The 25,658-nt window shown below is 45.6% G+C and overlaps 1 protein-coding gene across 5 annotated transcripts in view; it reads left to right on the top strand.

Moving 5' to 3' along the window:
- The window catches only part of LMO7 (LIM domain 7), a 254,442-nt gene that overhangs the window by 166,831 nt on the left and 61,953 nt on the right, over positions 1-25,658 (top strand). For all 5 annotated transcript variants that reach the window (XM_075562969.1, XM_075562970.1, XM_075562966.1 and 2 more), the window contains 3 exons: positions 16,751-16,781; positions 18,097-18,207; positions 23,137-23,335. In XM_075562969.1, coding sequence (XP_075419084.1) covers positions 16,751-16,781; positions 18,097-18,207; positions 23,137-23,335 — 341 coding nt within the window. The remainder of the gene's footprint in view (positions 1-16,750; positions 16,782-18,096; positions 18,208-23,136; positions 23,336-25,658) is intronic.

The following is a 25,658-nucleotide window of genomic DNA, read 5'->3' as shown; positions in this document are numbered from 1 at the left end:
ACATGCAGGACTCCGACAGCTCCTGGGGCCCCTGTGGGGCCGCCCTGGGAGACAGACACAGTCCCAGTGAAGTGCCAGAGAGGAGCAGTTCCCAGAGTCCTTCATTTGCATACAAAGGCCATGCCCCCAAAGAGGGGTCATCCAGTTACCACTTGATTGACACATTTGGCTCCATCCCTAACCAGGAGTGTCTAGCTGTCATAAAGTCATCGATTACCACAGGGTTAAGAAGGAGGTTAGTTTTGGGGAAGGTGGGAAAAAGGGGGAGAAACGGGGAACCGATGTCAATGATTCACATATTACCCTGCCCCAAGGGGGGATGAATAACAGAAACTGGGTGAAGGGAGATAGCGAATGGTGTAAGATATGAAAATAATAATGATTTATAATTTATCAAGGGTTCATGGGGTGGCAGGGTGGGAGAGGGAGGGGGAAAAGAGGTGCTGATAACAAGGACTCAATTGAAAATGATGATGGCAACATAGGTACAAATGCACTGGAAAAAACTTGATGTATGGATCATTATAAGAGTTGTAAAAGCTTTCAATGAAGTGATATTTTTTTTAAAAGAAGGAAGTTAATTTATCTAAAAATATAACAGTTAAAAGCATTTGTGATCCTAATACCAAAACAGGAAGTCCATAAATCAAATCAAATCTTAGTAATTTTATGGCTTTTGAAACATTTCTGAGTTTCAATTTCCTAATCTGGAAAGGATTGAATTCTCATAAGGATTACAGGCAATAATAATGCAAAACATCCAGTATTTGTTTATTAATGATAATGTGCATTCTGTAACTTAGCACAATTCAGGATCTAATGGATTATTTTCCCAAGTGTGTTCTGTTTCATACGAGTGTCCCTTAAGATTTTAATAATTATTTTCACCCTCACAAGAAAAAAAAACTATAAAAAGTTTACTTTTTCAAGGTATAAGTAAAACGTGCCTTTTAGGACTTCAGGTTGCTGTTATGAATATGCAAATGGGAAATATAGCATGCAGCACGGTCAAGTTCTTTTTACCTTAACTCCTATCGAACCTTTACAAGCCTTGCATGGTCCCTGGCCCGCAGTTTGAGAAACGCTTCCCTTGAATGAAAATGCATCATCTGGCTTCGGACTGTCACCCCGTGATCATGACCTCAAAGACTTGAAGGTTTACTTTTGTCAGCTGTCAGAGTGGGTTCATTGAGTGTCTGCTGCCCGGGGAGGATGGAGACTTTCCTGTCTCGTTCAGTGCTCTCTTAAATTGTGCCCTCATGGGCATCAGTTGTTTGCACAAGAGTTTTGTTCAGTGCTGGTGCTTCCAATGGGTGTCACGAAATTCACAGGAAATGGAGGGGGAAAAAAAAGAAGGAATTTCCCGCCACTCTTTTGAAGCCTCCCTGAATCTTTGTCCTTTACTTCCTTTGAGGAGTTGGTTGGTTGTTCTGTCTTAGTTATTGTCTTTGTCCATTGTGTGCAGGCTGTGACGGCTCAGCCTGCGGGCAGGGAAGAGAAACGGAAAATGAATCTCAGAGTCGCCTCTCAGCTTGCTTTATTCCCTCGCCAGTGTTGTACCCACTTTATTTCCTTTGCCAACTGGCGTGCGGCTCCTTAAACGTGAGGTGGTTATTGTCTGTCATCTGCTTTGTTGGTTTCTCCCCTGCTTTCCAAACTTTATGTGTTGGACTCTCCAGAGCTCTAAACGCAGACCTGTTCTCTTTTCTACATCATCTGGTCCTACGTCTCTGACCCCATCACCTCTCTGTTGGGAATTTCCCACATTGCATCTGCCTTCAACATCTTACTTGTACGTCCAACACTGGCGGTGTTCCCAGCATTGCTTCTTTGTCTAGTAGGCGGTGTGTTAGTCTCGTAGGGCCGCATTATAAAGCAGATGGCTGTAACCCACAGAAGGCCATCAGAGGGCTCTGGAGACTCGTGCTCCAAGCTCAGGGTGCTGGCAGGGCCACGTTCTGAAGACCCTAGGGGAAGATCCTTTCTTGTGTCTCCCCATTTTGTTAGCCTCAGCTATTTCTTAGTTGGAGACCAGAACAAAACTGTTGTGACATGCTCGTCTCCCCTGTCTTTCTGCATCTCTCTGTGTCTTTTATAATGATGCCACTCAGATCACGGGAAGGGGCTTCAAAAGACTTATGGGAAAATTCGGTTATATTTGAATTTCATTTCTCCATGAACTTTTGGCAAAACTTTTGTAATGGGATTCACCATACTTCAAGTGAACTAATATCATCAAAGATCCCCTTTCCAAACAAGGGCATGTTCATGAAAACCTGGGGTAATTAAGTTTTGTGGGGTACAGTCTGAGCCATGACAAGTTGTGGTTGTCAGGTGCCATCTAGTTGGCTCTAGCCCACAGCACCCCTATCTCTGCGCAGCAGAAAGGAGCACCGGCCCGTCCTGCGCCGCCCTTACAGTTGCTCCTATGCTTGAACCCATTGTTGCAGCCACTGTGTCCATCTGTCTCACCGAGGACCTTCCTCTGTTTTTGCTGCCTCAAGCACACTATTCTTTCCATAACAAGTATCCCACACTGAATTATTTCCAAACTCCCAAATCAAGTATTCCCATTGCTGCTACTTCCTACCCTTGCTTCCTCCAAAGAACCCAAACTCACTGCCATCCAGTTGAATCCACCCAGGAGTGACAAGAGCGGAGCTGCCCCTGAGTTTCCAAGATGAAGACAGGAGCAGATGGCTTCTTTCTCCCTTGCTCGTTGGCAGCTGGTGGGTTTGAACCCTGGACCTTGTGGTTAGCAGTTCAATGCATAGCCCACATGTTACCCAAAAAGTAAAATTGAACGTCACAATCCCATCGAGGCCATACTTTTTAAGATGTCATCACGACCACATTATGCAGCGTGGAAAAGGAAATGATGGAATGACTGGTTAAGAGAGATGTAAATCAAAACCCGCCAAATCTGCCCGTTTCCGCAGAGCCTTCCTGGAACAGATTCTAAGTGGGAATGTGTGCCGGTGTCTTCGAATGCATGCGCTTTCCCCATCTTTAAGTGGTGCTTGGCTATTTTTAGGTAGTGTGTGGGGGAGGGGGTTTGGGATTTAATAACAAGCTGTTTTTAGCAAGAGGCTACTTCATTTGTCATGTTTAATATAAGCTTTGTGTTGCTTGGACACAAACTGTTGACTTTCTAAGACTTTTTCCTCACCTAGTTAAAGTACAGAAATCAAGCGTTCCATGTTTGTGCTCATTAATAATCTCCAGGGATAGCGGTAGATTCTCAGGTGTCATTTAAAAAAAATCATTTCCACAAGAGTGTGGTAGAGCTGCTGAGTTTGCATTTTGTAGCATCCACCTGCGGCTGTGAGTCACAACTGGTGGCATCATTGGAAGGCTGTCAGCTGGAATACTGTTTTAGTTTTGGGGATGGAAGTGGGAAGAAGAATTTCAATCTCAGCTTTAAAAAAAATCATTTTATTAGGGGCTCATACAACTCTTTAGACAATCCATACATACATCATTTGTGTCCAGCACATTCGTACATATATTGCCATCATTATTCTCAAAGCACCTGCTTTCTACTTGAGCCCTTGGTATCAGTTCCTCACTTTCCCCCTCCTCCCCCCTCCCTTGATAATTTATAAATAATAATTATTTTATCATATCTTATACCATCTGTCGTTTCCCTCACCCAGTTCTCTGCTGTCCGTCATCCAGGGAGGAGGTTACATGTAGACCTTGTCACCTGTTCCCCCTTTCTCCCTCACCCTCCCTCCACCTTCCTGATATCGCCACTCTCTGTTCCTGAGGGGCTCATCTGTCCTGGATTCCCTGTGTTTCCAGTTCCTATCTGTGCCAGTCAGTGTACATCCTCCAGTCCAGCCGGATATGAAAAGTAGAATTGGGATCATGATAGTGGGGGGAGCAAGCATTTAAGAACTAGAGGAAAATTGTATGTTTTATCATTGCTACACTTCACTCTGACTGGCTCGTCACCTCCCCACAGCCCTTCTGCAAGAGGATGTCCAATTTCCCCCAGATGGGCCCTGGGTCCCCACTCTGCATACCCTCTCACTCACAATGCTGTGATTTTTTTTTTGGTCTTTGATGTCTGATACCCAATCCCTTTGTGCCTTGTCATCTCACAGCCTGGTGTGCAGTTTCCAAGTGGGCTTTCTTTCTCAGTTAGATGGCTCCTTATTTATCTTCCAGCCTATGGGACCCCAGATTCTATATATTTTGACAACTGGGCACCTTCAGCTTTCGTCACCGCATTTACCTATGCACCTACTTTGTCTTCAGCGTTCATGTCGGGGTAGGCTGGTGTGCTTCTTCTGTGTGGGCTTTGTTGTTTCTTAGTTAGATGGCTGCCTGATTGTCTTCAGGCCTTTAAGACCCCAGATGCTATATCATTTGATAGCCGCGCACCATCAGCTTTCTTCATAACTTTTGCTTATGTACCCACTTTGTCCTCAGCAATTGAGTCCAGACAAGCGAGTGTGCTTCTTCCATGTGGGTTTTGTTGTCTCTCAGCTGGATAGCTACTTGTTTATCCTCAGCTCTTTAAGACTTCATGTGCTATATCTTTTGGCAGCTGGGCACTATCAGCTTTCCTCACCACATTTGCTTGTGCACCCATTATCCTCAGCGACTTCAGGTGCTATATCTTTTGGTAGCCAGGCACCATCAGCTTTATTCACCACATTTGCTTGCCTACCCATTGTCATCGGCGATCATGCCAGGCAGGTGAGCATCTCAGACTGCCAAATTGTTAGAACAAAGTGTTCTTGTGTTGAGGGAGTACTTGACCAGGGGCCCACTGTCCATTTGTTTCCTTAATACTAAACCTATAAATATATGTACATAGATCTATTTCCCCCTGGTCGTATATAAATATATTTATATCTTTATATGCCTGTATTTAAATCTCTATGACTATCCTTTACCTCCTAGTTCTTTCCTCTGTTTCTTTGTAGTTTCTTCTTGTCCCACTATCATGTTCAGCCTTCATTTGGGTTTCAGGAATTCCTCTAGGTTACATTGCCTTTGATCCAACCCTGCCAGACCTCCCACACCCTCCTTGACACTGATTTTGGATCATTTGTTATTCCCTTGTCCCTGGGTTTATTAACACCCTCTTCCTTTCCCCCACCTCCCTACCCTTATGTCTCCCCGGAACTCTCATCCTGTTGTTCTCTCTTTTGGCGTGTTTATTCTGCACACACACACACACACACACACACACACACACACACACACAAATGTCTGAATAGTTCAGGGTCTGTTTGTTTTCCTTCATGGGTGCTTTCCAGTCAAGTCTGATGGGGTGCCCTGCCCTGGCACCGCCTGTATCCCCGGGGACTTCATTGCTCTGCTTCCCCCGCTGCTCTGCTGCATCCCCCAGAGGCTGGCTTCAGCGTGGTGAGCTCATGGCGGGCACAATTCCCACCGTGTGTCTCTAGTGTTGTCCCCAATGGGGCTATAGGTCAATGAGGAACACTGTGTCCCATGGTGGGGCCGGCCCTGTGGTCATCTCTGTGCATTACTTTTCTGAGCAGGAACATTGTCCTCAGGGCTTGGTGAGCCAGGATGTGCATCACTCTTTTCTTTTTTTCCCCCTAAGCCCCCTCGTTGGCTCCTGTGTGCTCTGAGCAGACCAGTCCCTCTTCCCCTCTTCTTGAGCTGTAGTGTCAGTGCTGTCCTCCGAAGTGAAGTCTTCTTTGGGGGCGGGGGGTGTTGTACACTTGGTTGGCAATGGGACTGGCCCCCTTATTTATTTTTTTAAGTGAAACTTGTAGAGCAGTGGTTCTCAACCTTCCTAATGCCGTGACCTTTTAATAAAGTTCTTCATGTTGTAGTGGCTCCCCAATCATAAAATTATTTTTGTTGCTACTTCATAACTAATTTTGCTACTGTTATGAATTGGGCGACCCCTGGGAAAGGGTCGTTCGACCCCCAAAGGGGCCAGTCACGACCCACAGGTTGAGAACCGCTGTTTTAGAGAAAAGGCAAGAGAGCAAGGAAGTGCTGCAGAGTTTTCCTTTCCCTACTTTATTCCACATCTCTCTCCTCTCTTCCCCGACACGGTGATGAGAGAAAGGGGGTGGCATTCTATTTGAAGTATTATAATATATGAGCTTCCGTGAATTGAAAATAGACCTTCCATTATTAGCTCAGGGAGCCGTTGTCTGCTCTGGGCCAAAATAACTTCTTTGCTTCCTAGATTTTGAATAGCAATATGGTGCTTTCTGAGAGAAAGTGCAGAGCCTTGATACCATGGTGAGTTAGTCACTGGACTGCAAAATGTAAGGTCAGTAGTTCAAAACCAGCAGCTGCTCTGAAGTAGAACGATGAGGCTACCTGCTCCTGCCACGGTCTGGAGCCTTGGAAACTATGGGGTCTCTCCACGAGTTAGAATGGGCTCTAAGCGTGTGCTTTAGAAAAAGAACTTTTTTCACTGTATGTCTTAAAATCACATCTTGGTGTCCACAGGGTTTCCTCAGTACGTTCCTTCCTGCTTTGGAGGCAGCTGAGTTTCGTTTTTACATAAATTGGAGGCCACTGCTGTGTCTTTAGAAAGGAGTAATTGTCACTGAACTCTCCCATCTTCCCCCCCCCTCCCACACACACACATGCACACCTTCCCTCTGGGCTCCGCACACAGCCAACAGTGACTAACCCGGCTGCTGTCCATACTTGGGTTCCTCCTAGTGGCCCCCTGTGCCCCCTGTGCAGTCATGACGGATGACCACATTGCTTGCTTGCTTTTTGAAAGCTGAGAACAGGTGGCCAGATGGCCTGACCAACAGCTGAAGATCACAGATTACTTGGCAGCTTGGAGAAGGACCAATTATCTTGTGAGTTCGGCTCCCTAACGTTTCCTTGTAGGGCACCCCCTGCTCAGCTGCCGCCGCCCAGGGCAGGGTGGGGCAGGGGTGTGTGTGGCTTCCGAAGGGTTGAGTCCCAGGAATAATCCAGGCCATGCTCTTTGAAGCAGTCTCTGGAAATAGGGGCCTGAGGACATGGTTAAGCAGTGAACTGCAGTCGTTCTGGGGAACAAGGTGGAAGCATCTTTGGTGCTGAGAAAAGTGGAGCGTAGGATTGTCAGAAGGGTTGTTCTGACGGGACAGGGAGGAGGCTGAGGCTTGCCTTAGCAGCCCAGATTCCTCCGAAGCCCAAGAGGCTTGGGGTGTGGTGGGTGGGTCTCATGTTCCCTGTGGGTGTGGGAAAGTATCCTTCCACAGTATCTGGGGCAGAAATACTGTTAATCTCGGCAGCTCCTATTGTTATTCACTCATGTTTCCATGTGTAAGGTCATGAGCTTGTGTTTGATCTCAACGGGTGTGGGCTTGGCCAGGGTAGGGACTAGTCTTTGAGGAAATGCTTGTGTAGCCTGGAGTCCTCAGCTGTGAGGGGTGCGGAAAGTGGGGGAAGAGACTGCGATCGGACCCCGTGTGAACATCTGCGATTCCGGGTGGTGTTGCCCATTCACCTGCTTGACTGCGAACTGGAAAAGTTTGCTGGTTTGAGTCCACCTGGAGACACTTTAGAAGAAAGGCCAACTGACCTGCTTCTCAACTCCACCAGCCATGGAAGGCCCCTGGAGCCCAGTGCCACGCTGACCCAAGGGGTGGCTGTGAGTCAGAGTCAACATGATGGTAAGGAATTTACATACCAACTGCTCGCTGTCAGACCCTGGGTTTGACCTTGAGGCAGCCTGAGCCTGTCTGGCCCCAGCTCTGTGCAGCCCATCAGACTGAGGAGAGGCTCACAGTGGTGAGCATGTGGGCCCAGAGTTCACTGTTCAAATGAGGACTTGGGCCCACTGACAGAAGTACAGCCTTGTCCACGAGCACTCGGGAGATGGATTTCACAGTGAGAGGCTCTCCCTCCTTTGCCTTCCCTTTCCCTCTTCCCGTTCCTCTCTCCTTTCTCCTTTCCTTTCCCTCCTTCTCCCCTGTCCCCTCCCTCTCCTTCCCCTGCCTCCTTCTTCCTCCCTCAGCTTCTAAGCTTTGGGGAAATTAAAAGATGTGACTCAGGTGTTGGGCACCAGCAAATCAGGAACTATACAAGAAAACGGGCTCGGTGCCACCTGGTGTTTAGACAACGACAGTGACCCGATCCCAGTGTACCTTGGCCTTTGTGTGACCTGAAGCTAGAAGTCATGTCTGATACGGGTTCAAAACTGCCCACATCAAAAGGGCCAGAAAGGCGTGACAGGACAGAGGCTCTCTTTCCGGAGGACCATGTTTGTAAGTCAGGACGGGGCTCCCCTCCATCCGGCTTTGCTGTCTCTCCGAGCTGGGTAACCGAGCATCGCCCTGCAATACCTCCTCTGCTTCTCCTGCTCGGGGTAAGCACTTTCTGAATCCTCTGATTCAAGCCTGACAAGATCGGGACTCTTGTGTCTTGGGTCAGGTGACAAGGGCGTAAAGGGACATAGGGTCTGTAGCTAGTCAAAGAAGAGCCAGAATTTGCGGGCAGACAGGCAGGCCGACCCCAGACCCTGTCCTTTGGGTTCACTGCTCCCTCTGGAAAGACCTGGCAGGCCTCTCCTGAAGCCAGCCAGCCACTGAGGTTTGCATTTGCTCTCACTGTGCAGTGAGAGATGCTGTGTGTTGACCGACGATTTGTCCTGGCGTGTTGATTCCCACTCATGACAGAGTGCGGCTGTTTCATCGGGCGTGTGGGGCTATGATCTTTCGAGGGCAGTTCACCGTGGCTTTTCCCAAGGATCCACAGTGTGGGTTCAACCAGCTGACGTTTGGGCTGTCAGCTGAGTGAATACTTCCCCCTTGAGTCACCAGTCAGTGAGGGTGTGTGTCATTGATCTGGATTGCTATTTAAAAATACCTTGGGATGAGGAAGGAAGTAAGAGACTTGGAACTTCCTGCTTCTAGAGACGCCCGTCATTGTTAGCTACCTCCGAATTAGAGTGACCTCATAGTAACCCTATATGCCTTGCAGATTCCCCCTTTTTCTTTTTGGATAGGGTGACTAGGGTTGGATGTTTTTATGGACGAGTCTACTTGTGAGCTTGTGATTGTTCTTAGGTGCCATCGAGTCGGCTCTGTGCACAGAGACCTTGTGTACAATAGAATGAAACACTGCCCGGTCCTGCCCCAGCCTCACAGTTGTTCGTAGGATTGAGCCCATTGTTGCAGCCACAGTGTTGGTCCCTCTGGTCAAAGACCTTCTGCTTCTTTGTCACCTTCGACTTTACCAAACAGGACTGGGTGCTCCTGACAGTATGTCCCAAGTGTGTAAGACGACTCCTTGCCATCCTTGCCTCTAAGGAATACTCCGGCCTTACTACTTCTAGTTTAGACCGGTTCGTCCCTTGAGTGGCCCATGGTCCTTTCAGTATCCTCCTCCGGCACCACTGTCAAAACATGGGTTCTTCTGCAGTTTTCCTTACTCAGTGACCCACGTTCACGTGCACATGGATGCAATGGAGAATGCCAGGGCTTGGGTCTGGGGTACCTTAGTCCTCAAAACCCTTGTGAGTTTGATCACCGTTCTTCTTAACCTCTGGTAGAAAGTCCAGAGACCCCTGCTTGGCACTGGTCTTCTGGCTTTTGGTTGAGCGAGTTATTTGAGTAATATCACATAGGAGATTTAAAACATTGATGAAGGTTCCCAACACAGAAGGTTATCAACATAATCATATTTCTCAAACTAGCAGCACTTTCATTTCTAACTCCCACTGATGATAAATGTGGGTGTCAGGGCAGGTGCGGTCTTTAGAGTTTGCCTTCCGGATCTCGGCTGGGAAGCTGGGTTTTTTGCACTTAAGCTTTTATACTCCAGACTTTGAAGTTGTTCTTTGCTTTTGTATCTATTACCAGCCCCCCCAACCCTTTTTAAAATCTTTGTCCTTTTTTGGAGGAGCCATTGATGCATAGTTGTTAAGAATTCTCTTTTAGTGAAAGTTTACAGCGAACATAAAGAAGACTCCTAATTATGAGTGTTGAGAAATTTGAGTCAAGATTGGCCATGTCAAGTGAATGCAACCTAATCATTCCCTGTGATATAGTATTAACATTTAGTAACCGCTTCTCAGCCTTTTTTTTTTTTTGCCAATTCAGGATTTTTCTTGATAACTTATGTCTTGTAAGTTAAGAGAAATTAGCCAATATTTAAGTGCATTTGGGAACCCTGCTGGTCTAGTGGGTTATGCATTTGGCTGGTAACCACAAGGTTGGTCAGTAGTTCAAAATCACTAGTTAGTTGTTGCATAGGAGAAAGATGAGGTATTGTGCCCCATAAAAATTACTCCCTTGGGAACCCACTGGGCATTCTCCTCTGTCCTGGAGGGTTGCAGTGCGTCAGGATTGACGCGATGGAAGTGCGTGTTCAAGGGAGGCATTGTGAGACAAATGTCGTGTATGTGTCCTTCGCATGGTGGACCACAATGCTTCTTTTCTCCCCAAACCACGTTATTGGCAGCTAATACAGATCTCATCATGCCATCCTTCCATCACATCACGCAGTGCTGTACAATTGCTACCACAATCAGTTTCAAAATGCTTTCTTCATTCTGGAACTCCTTGACATCGGCTCCCTTTTACCGCCCCGACCACCACTGGGTCCCCAAGGACCGTTACTCTATTTGCCGTCTCTGTATGCTCATCGATCCTGGGCTTCATCATATACTGAAAAACAGAGACACTTCAAGAGGGTCCCCTCTAGTGACAAAAATCCATCTGAGATAAAGCCCAATATGAACAACAACACCCCCCAACAAACCATAGAAAATTTTGAAAACCATATCGGCGTAGACCGTGTTTTCAAATACTGGGGACATGGCAGCGAGCAAAACCAACGCAAGTCTTCTTTTAGATTTGGAAAAAGAAGTACAGTAAGGTGCTATCAATGCAAAAATAAAACGGGATTGAGAGGCAGGGAGCTGTTTTAGATGCTGTGACCCAGTGTGACCTGACGGCAAAGTCTTTGTCGAATGGCGAATAAGACAGGGCTGCCCTCATGCACATGACAGTCTAGCGATGAAAACAGATTTTTAAAAGAGAAGTTATGGCAAAAGTATATAACAAAATATTTTACAACTGAACAACTTTTCCCTGTATTCGTGTCTAAGTCATTCATTTCAGTAATGCGATTTTCATTGTGTTGTACGTAACGACTTCTTTCCTTCCCCCAATCATGCTACCATCCTTAGCAGAAATTCAGGACCCCTGGTGGCACGTAAGCTGTGCATTGAATTAACCACAAAGTCATTGGTTTAAACCTGCCAGCTGCTTCTCAGGAGAAAGAGGAACCTGTCCATTCCCCGAAGGGGTATCGTCTCAGGAACCCACAGGTGTAGTTCTACCTTGTCCTCTGGGGTGGACATGAGTTGGAATTGATGTAACTTTTGTTGCTTAGCAACAAAAACACAAACTCACTCCCTGCATTCCTAGTAACCTCACTCATCAGACCCCCCTTTGTCTAGTTAAGTGATATCATAAAGTATTTAATCCTTTCATGACCTTTCATCACTGAGTACAACGTTAAAATTCACCAGGTTGTACCACATACCAGGGCTTTATTTCTCTTGAGGTTGGGGCGGAACACCACCAACTGCAGATGCCGATGTTTGTCTGCCCATTCCTTGGCTGAAGGACACGTAGGTGGCCTCTCCTTTGTAGCTCCTGGAGTGGTGCTGTAGTGAGCACTGAGGGACAGAAGGCTACTTTTGGACGAGTACTTTACCGTGAGGCTAGGGCCCCCGATGTACAAGGTCCTATTGACATTGTCCTCAGTTTATTCAGAATAAACTCAAGCTCTCAGAGTCTAATAAATAGCACAGATGAACAAAGCTAGCATGTCCCAGATCTGACTCCAAATTGTCCTGCCTCAATGTTGAAGCATTTGCTTTATAGGAGTCGCCCAAATTTGGGGAGAGGGTGCCTTTTATTTTGGGTCAGTGGGTTGAGCTGCAGAATGATTGGCTCACAGAGTCTGTTTCATCATGAGCTCTTCCTTCACCCTCCCACTTTCTCTGAAAGGGCCTTGGGGTTGTTTGGGGGTCGGGGGTCCGGGTCCCAGCAAGCAAAGGAGCCACCTACATTTGAAGCGGTGGAACATGTTTGTTGTGTCAGAGAGCGAACTGTATTTACTCCAACAAGACGATTCTTACTGGAATTTCTGAGCACTGCATTTTAGCGACAGGAGACTAATTTGCCTGGTGGGGGTATTGTGTTCAAGAGCAGCCTAGAAATGCCCCCATTTAGGAGGAAACATAACATGAGTGGAAGGACGTGATGTTGAGGTCATTGGTAATTGAGTGCTAATCACAGAACAACGTATCTTGTCTTTCCAATAATTGCTTTATGGTAATGAAAAAGTGAAAAAAAATGTGAGTTGAAATAGAGTCCTCCACAGAGGGCTCTGGATGTCTGTGCACGGGCTCAAGGGGCCCTGGGTCCTTTCTGCCACGCGTGTGTCTGATGAAAGTGGCATGTCTTGCATTGGGTACAATGGTAGTGGTGATTTCCATTCTCGTACATCCTTAGCATTTGACACATACACACACGAGTATTTTTTCCACAAAAGTTTGTAGAAAAATGGAATGAAGATACTAGAACGTTTCCATAGCTTTTTGACATTCCTTCATATGTGTGCATATTAATTATTCATGCAAATGTGTACATGTAGTATACACATATCTGCACAGTGCAGTGGGTAGTTTAATATTTGAGGTACACGAGCGGGGCATGAGTCAGGAAAGAGGAGACGCACACACCCAATGTTCTGTGTTATTTTTAAATGTCAGTTTCTATTGAGTCTGCCTCATTTGCTGCTTCCAAAGTGAAGTGCTCTTGATTTCTATCTATCTATCTATCTATTTATTTATTTATTTATTTATTTATTTATTTTAACAATTTATTGGGGCTGATACAATTCTTTTCACAGTTCATACATATACATACATCAATTGTATAAAGCACATCTGTACAGTCTTTGCGCTAATCATTTTTTTTCTCTTTTCTTCTTTTACATTTTATTAGGGACTCATACAACTCTTACCACAATCCTTACATATACATACATCAATTGTATAAAGCACATCCATACATTCCCTGCCCCAATCATTCTCAAGGCATTTGCTCTCCACTTAAACCCCTTGCATCAGGTCCTCTTTTTTTTCCCCCCTCCCTCCCCATTCCCCCCTCCCTCATATGCCCTTGGTAATTTATACATCGTTATTTTGTCATATCTTGCCCTATCCGGAGTCTCCCTTCCCCCCTTCTCTGCTATCCCTCTCCCAGGGAAGAGGTCACATGTGGATCCTTGTAATCAGTTCCCCCTTTCCAACCCACTCACCCTCCACTCTCCCAGCATCGTCCCTCACACCCTTGGTCCTGAAGGTATCATCCACCCTGGATTCCCTGTACCTCCAACCCTCATATGTACCAGTGTACAGCCTCTGTCCTATCCAGCCCTGCAAGGTAGAATTCGGATCATGGTAGTTGGGGGGAGGAAGCATCCAGGATCTGGGGGAAAGCTGTGTTCTTCATCGATACTACCTCACACCCTAATTAACCCATCTCCTCTCCTAAACCCCTCTATGAGGGAATCTCCATTGGCCGACACTTGGGCCTTGGGTCTCCACTCTGCACTTCCCCCTTCATTTGATATGATATATATATATATATATATACACACAGACATATATACATATACACATATATACACATACATACACACACTTATATCTTTTTTTTTTTTTTTGCATGATGCCTTATACCTGGTCCCTTGGGCACCTCGTGATCGCACTGGCTGGTGTGCTTCTTCCATGTGGGCTTATTTGCTTCTGAGCTAGATGGCCGCTTGTTCACCTTCAAGCCTTTAAGACCCCAGACACTATCTCTTTTGATAGCCGGGCACCATCAGCTTTCTTCACCACATTTGCTTATGCACCCATTTGTCTTCAGCGATCCTATCATGGAGGTGTGCAGTCAATGATATGATTTTTTGTTCTTTGATGCCTGGTAACTGATCCCTTTGGGACCACTCTATCACACAGGCTGGTGTGTTCTTCCATGTGGACTTTGTTGCTTCTGAGCTAGATGGCCGCTTGTTTATCTTCAAGCCTTTAAGACCCCAGTCACTATCTCTTTTGATAGCCGGGCACCATCAGCTTTCTTCACCACATTTACTTGTTCACCCGCTCTTGATTTTTAAAAGGTGACTTTCTGTTTACTCAAGAACTAAGCTATGGTTTGGGTATTTAGATTATGGGATTTATTCTATTTACTTTTTTTCCCTTTCAAATAATATACTGTACACCCTGACAAGTAAACAGAGGACAGGGTGTAATTCAAACACTTTTAAAGACGCTGAACACACTTCGAGAGCCAGCTATAAAATCACAATGTGCGAAATTATTCGTGCCCCATGTGCCCCTCACCCTCTTCTGACCACTCCCACCGTTCTCCCTTCTGGTATCCTGGTTTCTAGCCCGGTGCGTCTGTTTTGCCTTTGTGTGCTTGACATGAATGGAACCCTACAATGTGCGCTCATCTGCATCTGGCTTCACGCTGCCTGTGAGAGCGATCTACACGGCAGCACGTCCCGTAGGCTGTGGATTCTCACTGCCGTGGGGGCCTTCATTGTGTGGCTGATCCACAACCTCGCCGTCTCCTCGGTTAGTCACATATCCCGCTTCCAGCCTTTTGCTGTTGCCAACAGGGCTGCTTCAGGCATTCCATAAGTCTCTTGATGCTCATGTGAACCTTTCTGTGAATTAGAGATCAAGGAGAGGACGTAATGGGTCATGGGACATGGATAAGGAGCTCTGGTGGCACAGTGATTTAGCGCTCAGCGGGAAACCCAAAACAGTGACTGGAAACCAGTAGGGCTCCCTGGAGAAAAGTCCAGGCAGCACAGCCTAGGAAAGCCGCTGGGGCCATTTCTACCTGTGTTCTCGGGTTGCTATGGGCTGGAATGGACCCTGCACACAATAGGCTGGGCATATATTCAAGTTGAGTCAGTTTCAGCTTTATAGATGTAAGCAATTATACCAATTTACATTCCCACTTGTGTGACAGTGTGTGGATTTCATTTTTAATATGTTCTGTTGGGCTGAGACTTTCAGCTGCCCTGGTGAAGGAGAGGGTGATGTGTTAGGCTGGTGACCACAAGGCAGCAGTTTGAAACCACCAGCCACTCCACAGGAGAAAGACGAGGCTTTCTACTTTCAGAAGGATTTACAGTCTCTGAAACCCACAGGGGCAGTTCTAGTCCGTCCTGTAGGGCGACTGTGAGTCAGAACAGATTGGATGACAGTGAATTATTTTGTTTCCCATTCACGTTTGTTGTCTGGAAAGGAATGTTCATAGTTAACTCGCCAGTCCTTTGACAGCTGAGAACACATTTGACTCTGTGTCCCTAAACATGTTCTTTCTCTGTCATCTGGGCATAGGTGTAGACACACGTGTGTTTAATGTGTGTTCATGTTATTGAAGGGATCCACATATTTCTGGGCTCTTCACCTTACAGAACTTGATGTGTCCCAGTAGGTAACCCCTTATATAGACACTGAAAGTGGGGAGCCAGCCCAGGGTTCAGCAAGGTCAGGCTTCTCCCATGTCTGAAGTTGTGCTGATGCTCCTGGGGGGGGGGTCTCAGAGATGGGGACCACATTGTTTTAGGGTGACCCATCCTAGCATAGGGAGACTAGCTCAGTTCAAGTCCACCAGCCACTCTGTTCGAAAACGATGAAGCGCTCAGCTTCTGTAAAGATCGCAGCCTCGGGAATTGGCGAGGTGGTCCTGCACTGCCTCCAGGGCCACAGTAGGTCGCAATTGACTCCACGGCAGTGGGCTGTCTTAACTCCATGCGGGATAAATATCGTGTCCCTCTGTACGTGAGGAGAGAGCTGTGATTGGGGCACTCGAGTGAAATCTCTTCCAGCAGGGAGCCACGACAGGTTTCCCACTTAGACTTATCATCTCCTGCAAGGTTGCGGTCCCCGGCCGGGTTCTCCCAGGATTTGGGCGTTGGTGGTGGTGGTTTGTTGGTAGTGCTGTTGAGTTGGCTCTGAGACACAGTGGCCTGAAGGCAATACTCCCCCGCCTTGTGTTGTTCTTGTTATGCTTGGAGCTCATTGCTGCAGCCACAGTGTAACTCCATCGTGTTGAGGATCTTGTTCACTGACCTCTGCTTTACCAAGAATGCACTCCCTTTCCAGGAATCGGTCCTTCTTGGAACCTTGATGGTGTAGTGGTTATGCGTTGGGCTGCTAACTGCGAGGTCAGCAGTTCAAAACCACCAGATGCTCTATGGAAGAAAGATAAACCTTTCTGCTCCCATAAAGAGTTACATCTCCGACACCCACAGGGGCTGTTCTACCCTGTCCTGTAGGTCGCTATGTGTCGGCATCGACTAGGCCAGTGATCACATGTTCAAAGGAGAGTGGACTTAGATAATGGAGAACAAAAGAGAGTGTAGTTTTGTTTCCTATATTTTCCAATTTTTCTGCCATTAAAAGATAATTCTTTTTTCCCCTATTTGCGTTTAGATACTATTTAAATCCCCAAGTAAAAACAAAATACAGTATTATCCATTTTAACCAGGCTATAATGAACAAAATGATGAGAAAAGGCAGTCTTGCTTTCATTGGAAAAAAAGATTCATGCAATCCATGCATATTGAAAAGGTCATCTTATAGATAATATCCAGTCTACGACTTCTGAACCTACAGGTGAAGCTATTTTTAGTTACCAATTTAAGGCTCACTGATAGTAATAGACATTTGTTTTGTTTTGTGTTTTTTCCCTGACAGGCAAGAAGAGACTGACAGAAGAGTGAAAAATGTAAGATATTTTCTTTCATGGAACATTATAAATAGATTTCTCCATAAATATTTATGGGGCTCAAAAAGTTGGTTGAAAATGAAATGGAATTTTTCACAAACCATTTGAAGTTCCCTTATATTCTATAATAGGTGATGATTCTGAAGATGTTTTATGTACTTTGCATCTTTTTGGCCATGCAGTGTTTGCCAGATAGCAGGCAGTTACAAACACTTGTTGCTGTTGTTGTTGTTAAGTGCCTGTGAGTCACTCCCAGTTCATAAACGGAGTGAACCCCCCATCCTCACTACGGACGCTGTGCTTGAGCCCACCGGTGAATCTGCTGGTTGAAGCCATCTCTGGAGAGGAGGGGGGAGGGTCTTCCTCTCTGTCACTGACCCTCGGCATTGGACCCTCTTCCAGCTAACAGGTCCAAAGTTTGGGACACATGTCGCACCATCTCGTTTATAAAGGAGCTTTTTTGTCTATACTTCTCCGGAGACAAACATGGGATATACAGATACTGGTAAAACATATATGACCTTCAAACCGTTCGCTGAAGAATTCCATTATCTTTTAATCCTGTTTTTCTACATAATCTTGGAAGCCCCTTTGCTGCATTCTCTGACTTTGTCCTACGAGGGTAGGGTAGACTCAGGAAGATAAGGATTGTGTGTTCATAAAAACAAAAGGAACCCGTGTTGGGATTTTTTTTTTCTTGCCAGGAAGTAGGTGGGAAACCATCACCAAATCAGAGGAACACCTCCATTGTAAGGATTCTGAGAAATTTCTCCATGATAGACTTGGCTAATGTGCTTACTATTCTGTATGTGGTGAAAGAATTTATTTTAAAATACCTCAATACATGGAGAGCAAATGTTTTGAGAATGATGAGGGCAATGAATGTACAAATGTGCTTTACACAATGGATGTGTGTATGGATTGTGATAAGAGTTGTATGAGCCCCTAATAAAACAATTAAAAAAACCACCTCAATATCCTTAGAAAGGAAGTTGAGGACGATTGAGGTGAGGCTTTCCTTGGATATGTTTGGAAAACATACTCTTTTAAAAGTTTGAGTTTTGTTTTTCTTTCATGAATGTCCCCCGTCCTCATACAGATTAGTATGGGGAGCGTGGTTTGGGGTTTCGAACTTGCTCAGATTAGAAATTCCGGGAAGGGCCATGAAGAATTTTAGCGGGCCTTCTCTTTTCCACACCTGGAAGAAGAGCGCCTTGCTTTTCAATAGCAGGACGGTCTGGCTTGTGTCCTCCCTGGAGTGCTCTCAGCGAGTCTACACGGAGGATGGTGGTGTTTCACGGGTTTCTTTTCACAGGTTTTGATAACACTCTACTGGCTGGGACGGAAAGCACACAGCAACCCCGCCTATAGTGGACCCCATCTGAATCTGAAAGTGTTTGAGAATTTAGGACAAGCTCTGACCAAGGTAAGGGAACAACATGTGCACAAGTCCTGTGGCTTTCTCCTCCCCCAACCCTGATCCCCTTCCCATGCCCTTCAGAGCCCCCCTTAACTCTGAGCATCTCCGCCCCCCTCTGCACTGGCCTGGGCTAGAGGAGTGTGTATGTGCCACCACCAAGGAGGGAGCACCTCCAGTGCAGAGGCGTTTCCAGGGTGTAGAAATTCATCTCTTAATTTTAGGTAACTTGACCCCACCCTCCTTGGCTTCCTTTGAGAATTTAAGGCTGCCCCTTGTCATTATGCAAGTGGTGTGTAATAGGGGAGGAGATTTCAGGCTTATTCCCATGTGTGAAAGTGACTCAGTTCCCACACCTTAATGTGCTCTTGACATGAAAGATAAATGTCGCCCACACCCATATCCCCATAACCTCATGATTCTTTCATGCAACTTCTGTTTTCTAAAAGGTAGAGTGAATACTGGTAGTGACCCCTGGTAAGGTTTGTTCGTTTGGAGTTCTTGATTTGCTGCACCTCCTAGGGGAGCCCTGTGGCTTCCCTGAGCAGAAGTGTGCGCCACGTCAGACAGTGGTTCTGCCACGCTTCATGCTGAAGAGGTCCAGATGGGAAAGCTAACTTCTCCATGGGACGTGTATCCTGGGCATTAGCAGGTCCAGAAGAAAACAAACAAACAAACAAACAGTGGTCAGCATAGGAGAGTGAATCAATAGCACATGCTTCGGAGCTGCCTTTTTGTAGTGTCTAAATGATGTTGTACCAAGAAGATATTTCGCATTAGTCCCTGCTCCATGCAGACAAGAGGGCACTCCTTGCAACTCACCATGACTGGAAGATGCCCATTTTAGGCTAAGATGACAATGATCACCTTGAATGCACCCTGGTCCACTCAGGCACGCTGTGGAGAGAGGGGCCACTTTAGAGTCCAGAAGTTTCAGATTTTTTTTAAATTATAAGGAGTAAATATTCCGTTATGCAAGCTTTTCGAATCGGTTACTTGCAGTCATAGTTGAGATATTAACAGGCCACAAGTGCTCTTCTGGGTGCTGTGGAAACCTCCTGACACAAGACAGAGGATCCGTGTTCATGAGTGCTGCCTGCTGGAGCCAGATGAGGAGGTCGGTCCTTGCAGTGCAGGAGGGGCTGGGCTCTGAGACAGGATACTGCAAGAGGCTTTCAGCTCAAGGAGAACCTTGTTTTTCAGTAATTTCAGCTATAACTATGTTTAGTGGAAAACAATGTGGGACATTGGCTCGTTTGTTAAGAAACCAAAAAACCCACTGCTGTCAAGTTGATTCTAACACATAGCAAGTCAGGAGGACAGAGCACTCCCTGGGGCTTCTGCAACTGTAAATCTTTACCCACTTAGCCACCAGGGTCCCACCACACACACTAAACACAACACAGTGCCATCAACTCAAGTCCAGCTTCTGGTGGCGCTAGACAGGGTTTCCAAGGCTGTCCTTCTGTACGGGGGCAGCCGGGCTCACCCTTTCCCTCAGACAGGCGATGTGCTTGACAAAAACTTGTGGGCCAGCAGTCCAACTTCCAGCCCAGTACCAACCGGCTCCCCATGCCGCCAGGGCAGGGTTCCCGTGAGAGCGTTCAGTCCTGCCTCGGGTGGAAATCCTGTTGATCTGCTAGCCATAAGCAGGCTCATCGAAGGATGTTTCCTTTCTCCAGTGGTCAAACTCGAGACAGAAAAATTCATTTTCTTGCTTGATAAAGTTATAGCACTGTTAAGATCTAGGGATGACCTTCAGGAGCCTGTGGGCTCATTATTTCATACTGGAAATACTTCATGTCAGTACTACTAAAGTCAACATCGGTGTGTTCATCAAACAGTCCCATTTAAATAGATCACAGTATATGACAAACTCAGTGTACCAATTTCTAAGCAAGAATTAAGGTCATCGGTGGAAAAAAAGAGGAGCTAGAAAGGGGGAACCGATTACAAGGGTCTACATATAAAGTCCTCCCTAGGGGATGGACAACAGAAAAGTGGGTGAAGGGAGACGGAGAGTGTAAGATATGACAAAATAATAATAATTTATAAATTATCAAGGGCTAATGAGGGAGGGAAGAAAATGAAGAGCTGATATCAAGGGCTCAAGTAGAAAGCAAATGTTTTGAGAATGATGATGGCAACAAATGTACAAATGTACAATGGATGGATGGATGGATTGTGATAAGAGCTGTACGAGCCCCCAAGAAAATAATCTAAAAAAAAAGAAAGAAAGAAAGAAAGAAAGAAGCTAATATCAAGGGTACAGGTAGAGAGAAATTGTTGATGACAATATCTGTACAAGTACACTTAATACTACTGGATGATGGATTGTTACAAGATTTGTAAGAGCCCCCAATAAAATGATTGATTGCAAAAAAAAAAAAAAAAAAGAATTAAAGTTATTGGTTTCCCGTCAGCTATCTTATACATTCCTGGTGATTTTTTCAGGACAAAGTCTTCCTGAACATCAAGCACCAGGTTGTTTCCTACTTGATGTGCCCCCTCATTGATAAGTTAAACGTTTCTCAGGTCAAAACTCAACTTGCTAGGTCTTGAGAATTCTAAGGCTTCAACAAAGTCTAAGAGTCTAGATGAATCTCAAATTTTACTTAATGTTTTTATTGTATTCTTACCTTTTTAGTCTTGTGAAGGGTCTCCTGGTGGTCCAGCACTAGCCCCAGGCTCCCCATCTGCTTAGAAATACTAGGGTACAAAATAGGTGCCTGCAGTTGCACTGGCGTGTCTGGCATCTAAAGCCGAAGAAATCTCACTTGAATCGCCTACACTTTATCGGTGCTTCTAACACTTGCCAAATAATTCACTCCTGAATCGACAGAACCAGGGTTAGCAAAAAGTATGCCGGGCTCAGCTGACATTTGAGAAGGCCAAGATGGCTGCTAATTATTCATCTGCAGCATTCTTTGGATTGACTTCTCCATGTGTTGAAGATGTTCATAATTGCCATGGAAAGAAGCCTAGCTCTGAATCCACTGTGTCCCTTACCTGTCTCAGTCATGAACACATTTATCTGGCAAGTCATCTAAGCATCCCTTTACATGTCAGCTTCACCATTTCAAGATGACAACTCACCTTTTAATATGTTAGCATGCATTACTTAGGAATAGTCTTCTATGTCGTCACAAGGTTTATTATGCGTAAGAGAGTTCAGAGATAGTCCTCATGAGCCCTGGTGGTGCTTTGGGTAAGGCATTGAACTGCTAACTGTGGTAGTTCAAACCTAGCAGCTGCTCCCTGGGAGAGAGTTGAAGTGGTTTCCTCTCCTAGTACATACACTTCATCTCAGATGTCGGGTACCCCTGAGTTGGAATCGACTCAGTATCAGGGGGTTTTGAGCATCTAATGGAAATCCAAACTCAGACACGTTGCTGTCTAATGGGTTAGGGAGTTGTCTTGGTTCTCATCTTTACAGAGGCAGGTCATCAGGACTTCACTACCCAGTGTGCTTACTGAGGCGGAAGAGCCAACCTTGAGATAAGTAGGCAGGAGCAAACCATTTGTGCCACCCGCAAGCGTCTTTCTTATCGCATAGCCAGTCCCTGCCCCCGTGTTCTTGGTTGTCTCCCAAAAATCTTTCTTGGCAGTTTGATTTGGACAGCGATTCAATTAAGATTCGCCAAAGGCATTTAGCTGCTATGCATTCCTGGACCCTTTCTCCTCTGTATTAGTAAGCTCATCTGAAAATAATGGTACCAACTTTTACTATAGTGAGTAGTAATAAAAAAATTACTAGGTACTCATTTATAACTGTTTGTCAGGACTTTACGAAGGGCTGTAGAGATTTTACTTGAATAGAAAGTGTCAAACGTCCCATTAAAATGTTTTGCCTTTAACCTTCCTAGAGTAAGGTGTATGAAGACGTTTTTATTTTGAGTGAGTGCTGAATAGTTTATAAAGGAGCCCTGGCGATACGGTGACGACGTGGCAGGATGCAAACTGAAATACCGGCAGTGCAAGGCTCTGGGAGAAGGATGTGGGAGTCGGCGTCCATGGAGCCCGACAAGGCAGTTCTGTCTTCTCGGGTCCCTATGAATCAGAATCAACTCAACAGCCCTGGGGGGTTGGTTGGTTTTACCGTATGTCGTTTACAATCCTCTAAACAACCGCATGACTGCCATGGAGTCGATTCTGACTCTCCGCGACCCCAGAGGACAGGGCAGAACCGCTGCCCCTGTGGGTTTCCGAGACTATTCTCTACCGATAAGGGAGCTTTCTCTCACGCGCGATACAAATCTGGGGTTCCTAAGATTTACTTCCTTTATGCATTTTGCTTATAAGCATTTTATTTGTATCCCGGCCAAGTAGCTTTGATCCCTCATTGAACAACTGTGTGATTATGTGTCCCTTGATCAGTCAGTAAGACAGCACAGGTGCCAGATCTGGGCTTCGTAATTAGGGAGCGCTAAGGAATCTTCTCAAGTGTCTGCTTGCTGTCCCAGCTCTAATTTAATGTTGTTGGTTTTTTTTAAGTACTTGAATGCCCATGGCTTTGTGTTTCATAAAATCACCCAATGTAAAACTCTTAGGGAGTAAGCTGGCTGCGATCTTCCTGACCGACGTCTTTGGATGACTCAAGATAGATTTATTTTTTCTCCTTGATTCCTTTCATGCTCCCAAATAACTGTCGAATTTAGCATGTTGGGTATTCTAAGAATTACCTTCTGTTTTATTAAACTTACTTTCAGGGTTAAATAGAAGATAGTGCTTTTTGGTGTAACATTGAAACCTTCATTGTTGTTACACATGACGGGTACCCAGGAGTTCATGGTAGAAAAATGGTAACAGATTAACTTTCTGATTTTGGCTTTTTTTTTTTATTAGCGTGTTTTCTTACGGTGAGCTGGGCAAGTATGACTGGTGGCAGTTTGGGGCATTTGTGATCAGCTGACGTTTGTTTGGAAAAATGTCTTGCAGGCGCTCGAAGACTCGAGCGGTCTGAAGAGGAGCGGCAGGGACAGCGGGTACAGCGATAGCTGGTGCCCGGAACGCGGAGAGCTCCCCGCGCCGGCGGGCAGCCGCCAGAGAGAGGGCTCGTCCGAGAGCTTGGACTCCTTCGGGTCCAGGTCTTTCACAAGCTGCTCATCCGACATCACCTTGAAAGGGAGCCGCGAAGGTGAGTGGGTGGTGACCGTCTGCCCATTTCTCCATGTGCAGTGTATGAAGGGGGATGTGGGCACGGGAGAAAGTGGAACAGTGGGGAGAATACATCCTTAGAGGTTTCTTCTTGGCTAATCACTTCTGCTCTTATTTAGGGATCGTTTCAGCTTTCATTTTATTTCTTGTTGTTGTTGACATTGCCTTGTTTTCTCCTTTCCATTCTTTGGAGAAGACAGGAAGAGGAGAAAGTTAACGTGGCCATATTTTATTAGTGGAAATCTGCCTTGAATTCTCTTGATAGACTTGGGCCTATTTATTTGTGCCTATATGGCCTATGAGCAGGATCCCGGGTGGCAAAGTGATTCTGTGTTGGGCTGCTAACTGCAAGGTCGGCAGTTCGAAACCATCAGCCACTTTGTGGGAGAAAGACAAGATTTTCTACTGCCCTAAAGACTCACAGTCTTGGAAACCCCCAGAGGGAGTTCTCCCTGCCCTGTGGGGTTGCTATGAGTTGGAACGGACTTAAGGGAAGTGCCTTGTTTGGCTTATTAGTGGACATGACTTAAAACCAAAACCAAAATAATGCAAATAAAATTAAAGGTGGCTCAGTGGTATAGTCGTCAAGCAGTCAGCTGCTAGCCAGGGTCACTGGTTCAAATCCCCCAGTAGCTTAGTAGGAAAAATATATGGCCAGCTGATTCTGTAAAGATTTACAGCCCTGGAAACTGTATGGAGCAATTCCACTCTATCCAATAGTAGGGTCACGATGAGTCAGAATTGACCCAACCATGACCAGCTTTGGATGGAATTGAAATACAAATGAGCTCTATTTCCCGGAGTTTTCTCTTTCTTCTCTTACTTTCCCCCAAAGATGAGAAAAATGTTCTTAAGCAAAACCAGGAAAAGCATTTATTTATGTGATTATCTGTCCACCCAAGCAAAGGAAAGCTGGAGAACTCTGCCCCGATAGCCTATTGTGTTCACCTTTGGTAGACTGCGTGTGGTGCTGCTGTGGGGAGAGAAGACACCTGTTCGGGCCCGAGCTCACCCAGGACAGACTGCGTGCTTGATGAGAGCCTCTCTGGTGTGGGGAGGAGCCTTCTTTCAAAATCTCAATATTATAGGCAAATCAGTAATTTATATGCAAACCATATTCTTATGGTATATTAGGTTACAGGCACAGCTTCTGATGGCAAGTCTCAGGTCACATTTGATTTGACTAGATTGACACCCTAGGTGAAGTATTGGAAATAGTTTTGCATTTCCACCATCATCTACATTTAAAAACAAAAATGAAAGTTTGGGTGGCAGTTCTGCCACAGTAGGTTTGGTGTTTTGCTTGGCTTGTCAAGGTTGAATATTAGTTTTTATTTTTTCTGATGTAAATATTTAAACATCAGCAAAGTTGAAATCATTTTGCAGTGGACATCCATGTAGTCAGCAAGGAGATTCTACCATTTCATTTTGCTACATTTGCTTTGTGCCACATCTCTTTCTGTCTCCTGCTATGCCTTCATTTCGTCTGCATACCAAGGCATTTCGGAATAAATTACATTTATTCTGACAGTGTACATCTGTCCTCATCACTGCAACATACATATCATGAATTTAAATCTAAATTTTGTTTTATCTATGTACAATTTGCCTGCCGTGCAACATTCAGTGGATTTATTTTCCAAAAATAAAATTGACCAATTCACCAAGTGTTGTACCAATATTAAAGTTCTTTAGTTTAGAAAATAATGGAGGTGTTACCCAGCACCAGCCCTGGAGTTGGTTTCAACGCATAGAGACCCTGTTGGAACAAAACCACCTAATTCTGTGCCATCCTCACAATGTTCTTATCTGTAAGTCTAATGTGGATGAAGCCACTGAGCCAGTCCATCTTGTCCAGGGTCTGCCACGTTTTAGTCTCTCCCAATGATGTCCTTTCCCAGAGGCTGGCCTCCCCTCCTAACAGCATGTCCAAAGTATATGGGACTTCAAGTCTTGCCAGCCTTCTTCCAAGAGAGGTGGGTTTGTTCTCGCTACAGTCCATGTTACTTTCAATATTTTGTCCCAGCATCAGAATCCAAATGCATCGATGTCTCTTCAGTCGCCTGTAGTCAGTGTACAATTTTCACATGCTTATGCGACGATCGAAAAACGCCTTCGGTTAGGTCAGGCATACCTTAGACCTCAAGGTAATACCTGCTTTTCAACACTTCTTAAAGACCAGAGCAGTGTGTGGCTTGATGTCTTGACTGCTGCTTCCATGAGTCTTGATTGTGGATCCAAGCAAGGTGAAAATCCCGAACCACTTTCATCTTGATGCTGCCCGTTGGTCCAGCTGTGAGTCG

The sequence above is a fragment of the Tenrec ecaudatus genome, chromosome 11 (assembly GCF_050624435.1).
Source record: "Tenrec ecaudatus isolate mTenEca1 chromosome 11, mTenEca1.hap1, whole genome shotgun sequence".
Lineage (NCBI taxonomy): Eukaryota > Metazoa > Chordata > Mammalia > Afrosoricida > Tenrecidae > Tenrec > Tenrec ecaudatus.
Note: the sequence above shows the minus strand (reverse complement) of the source record. Positions and strands in the feature narration are given on the sequence as shown.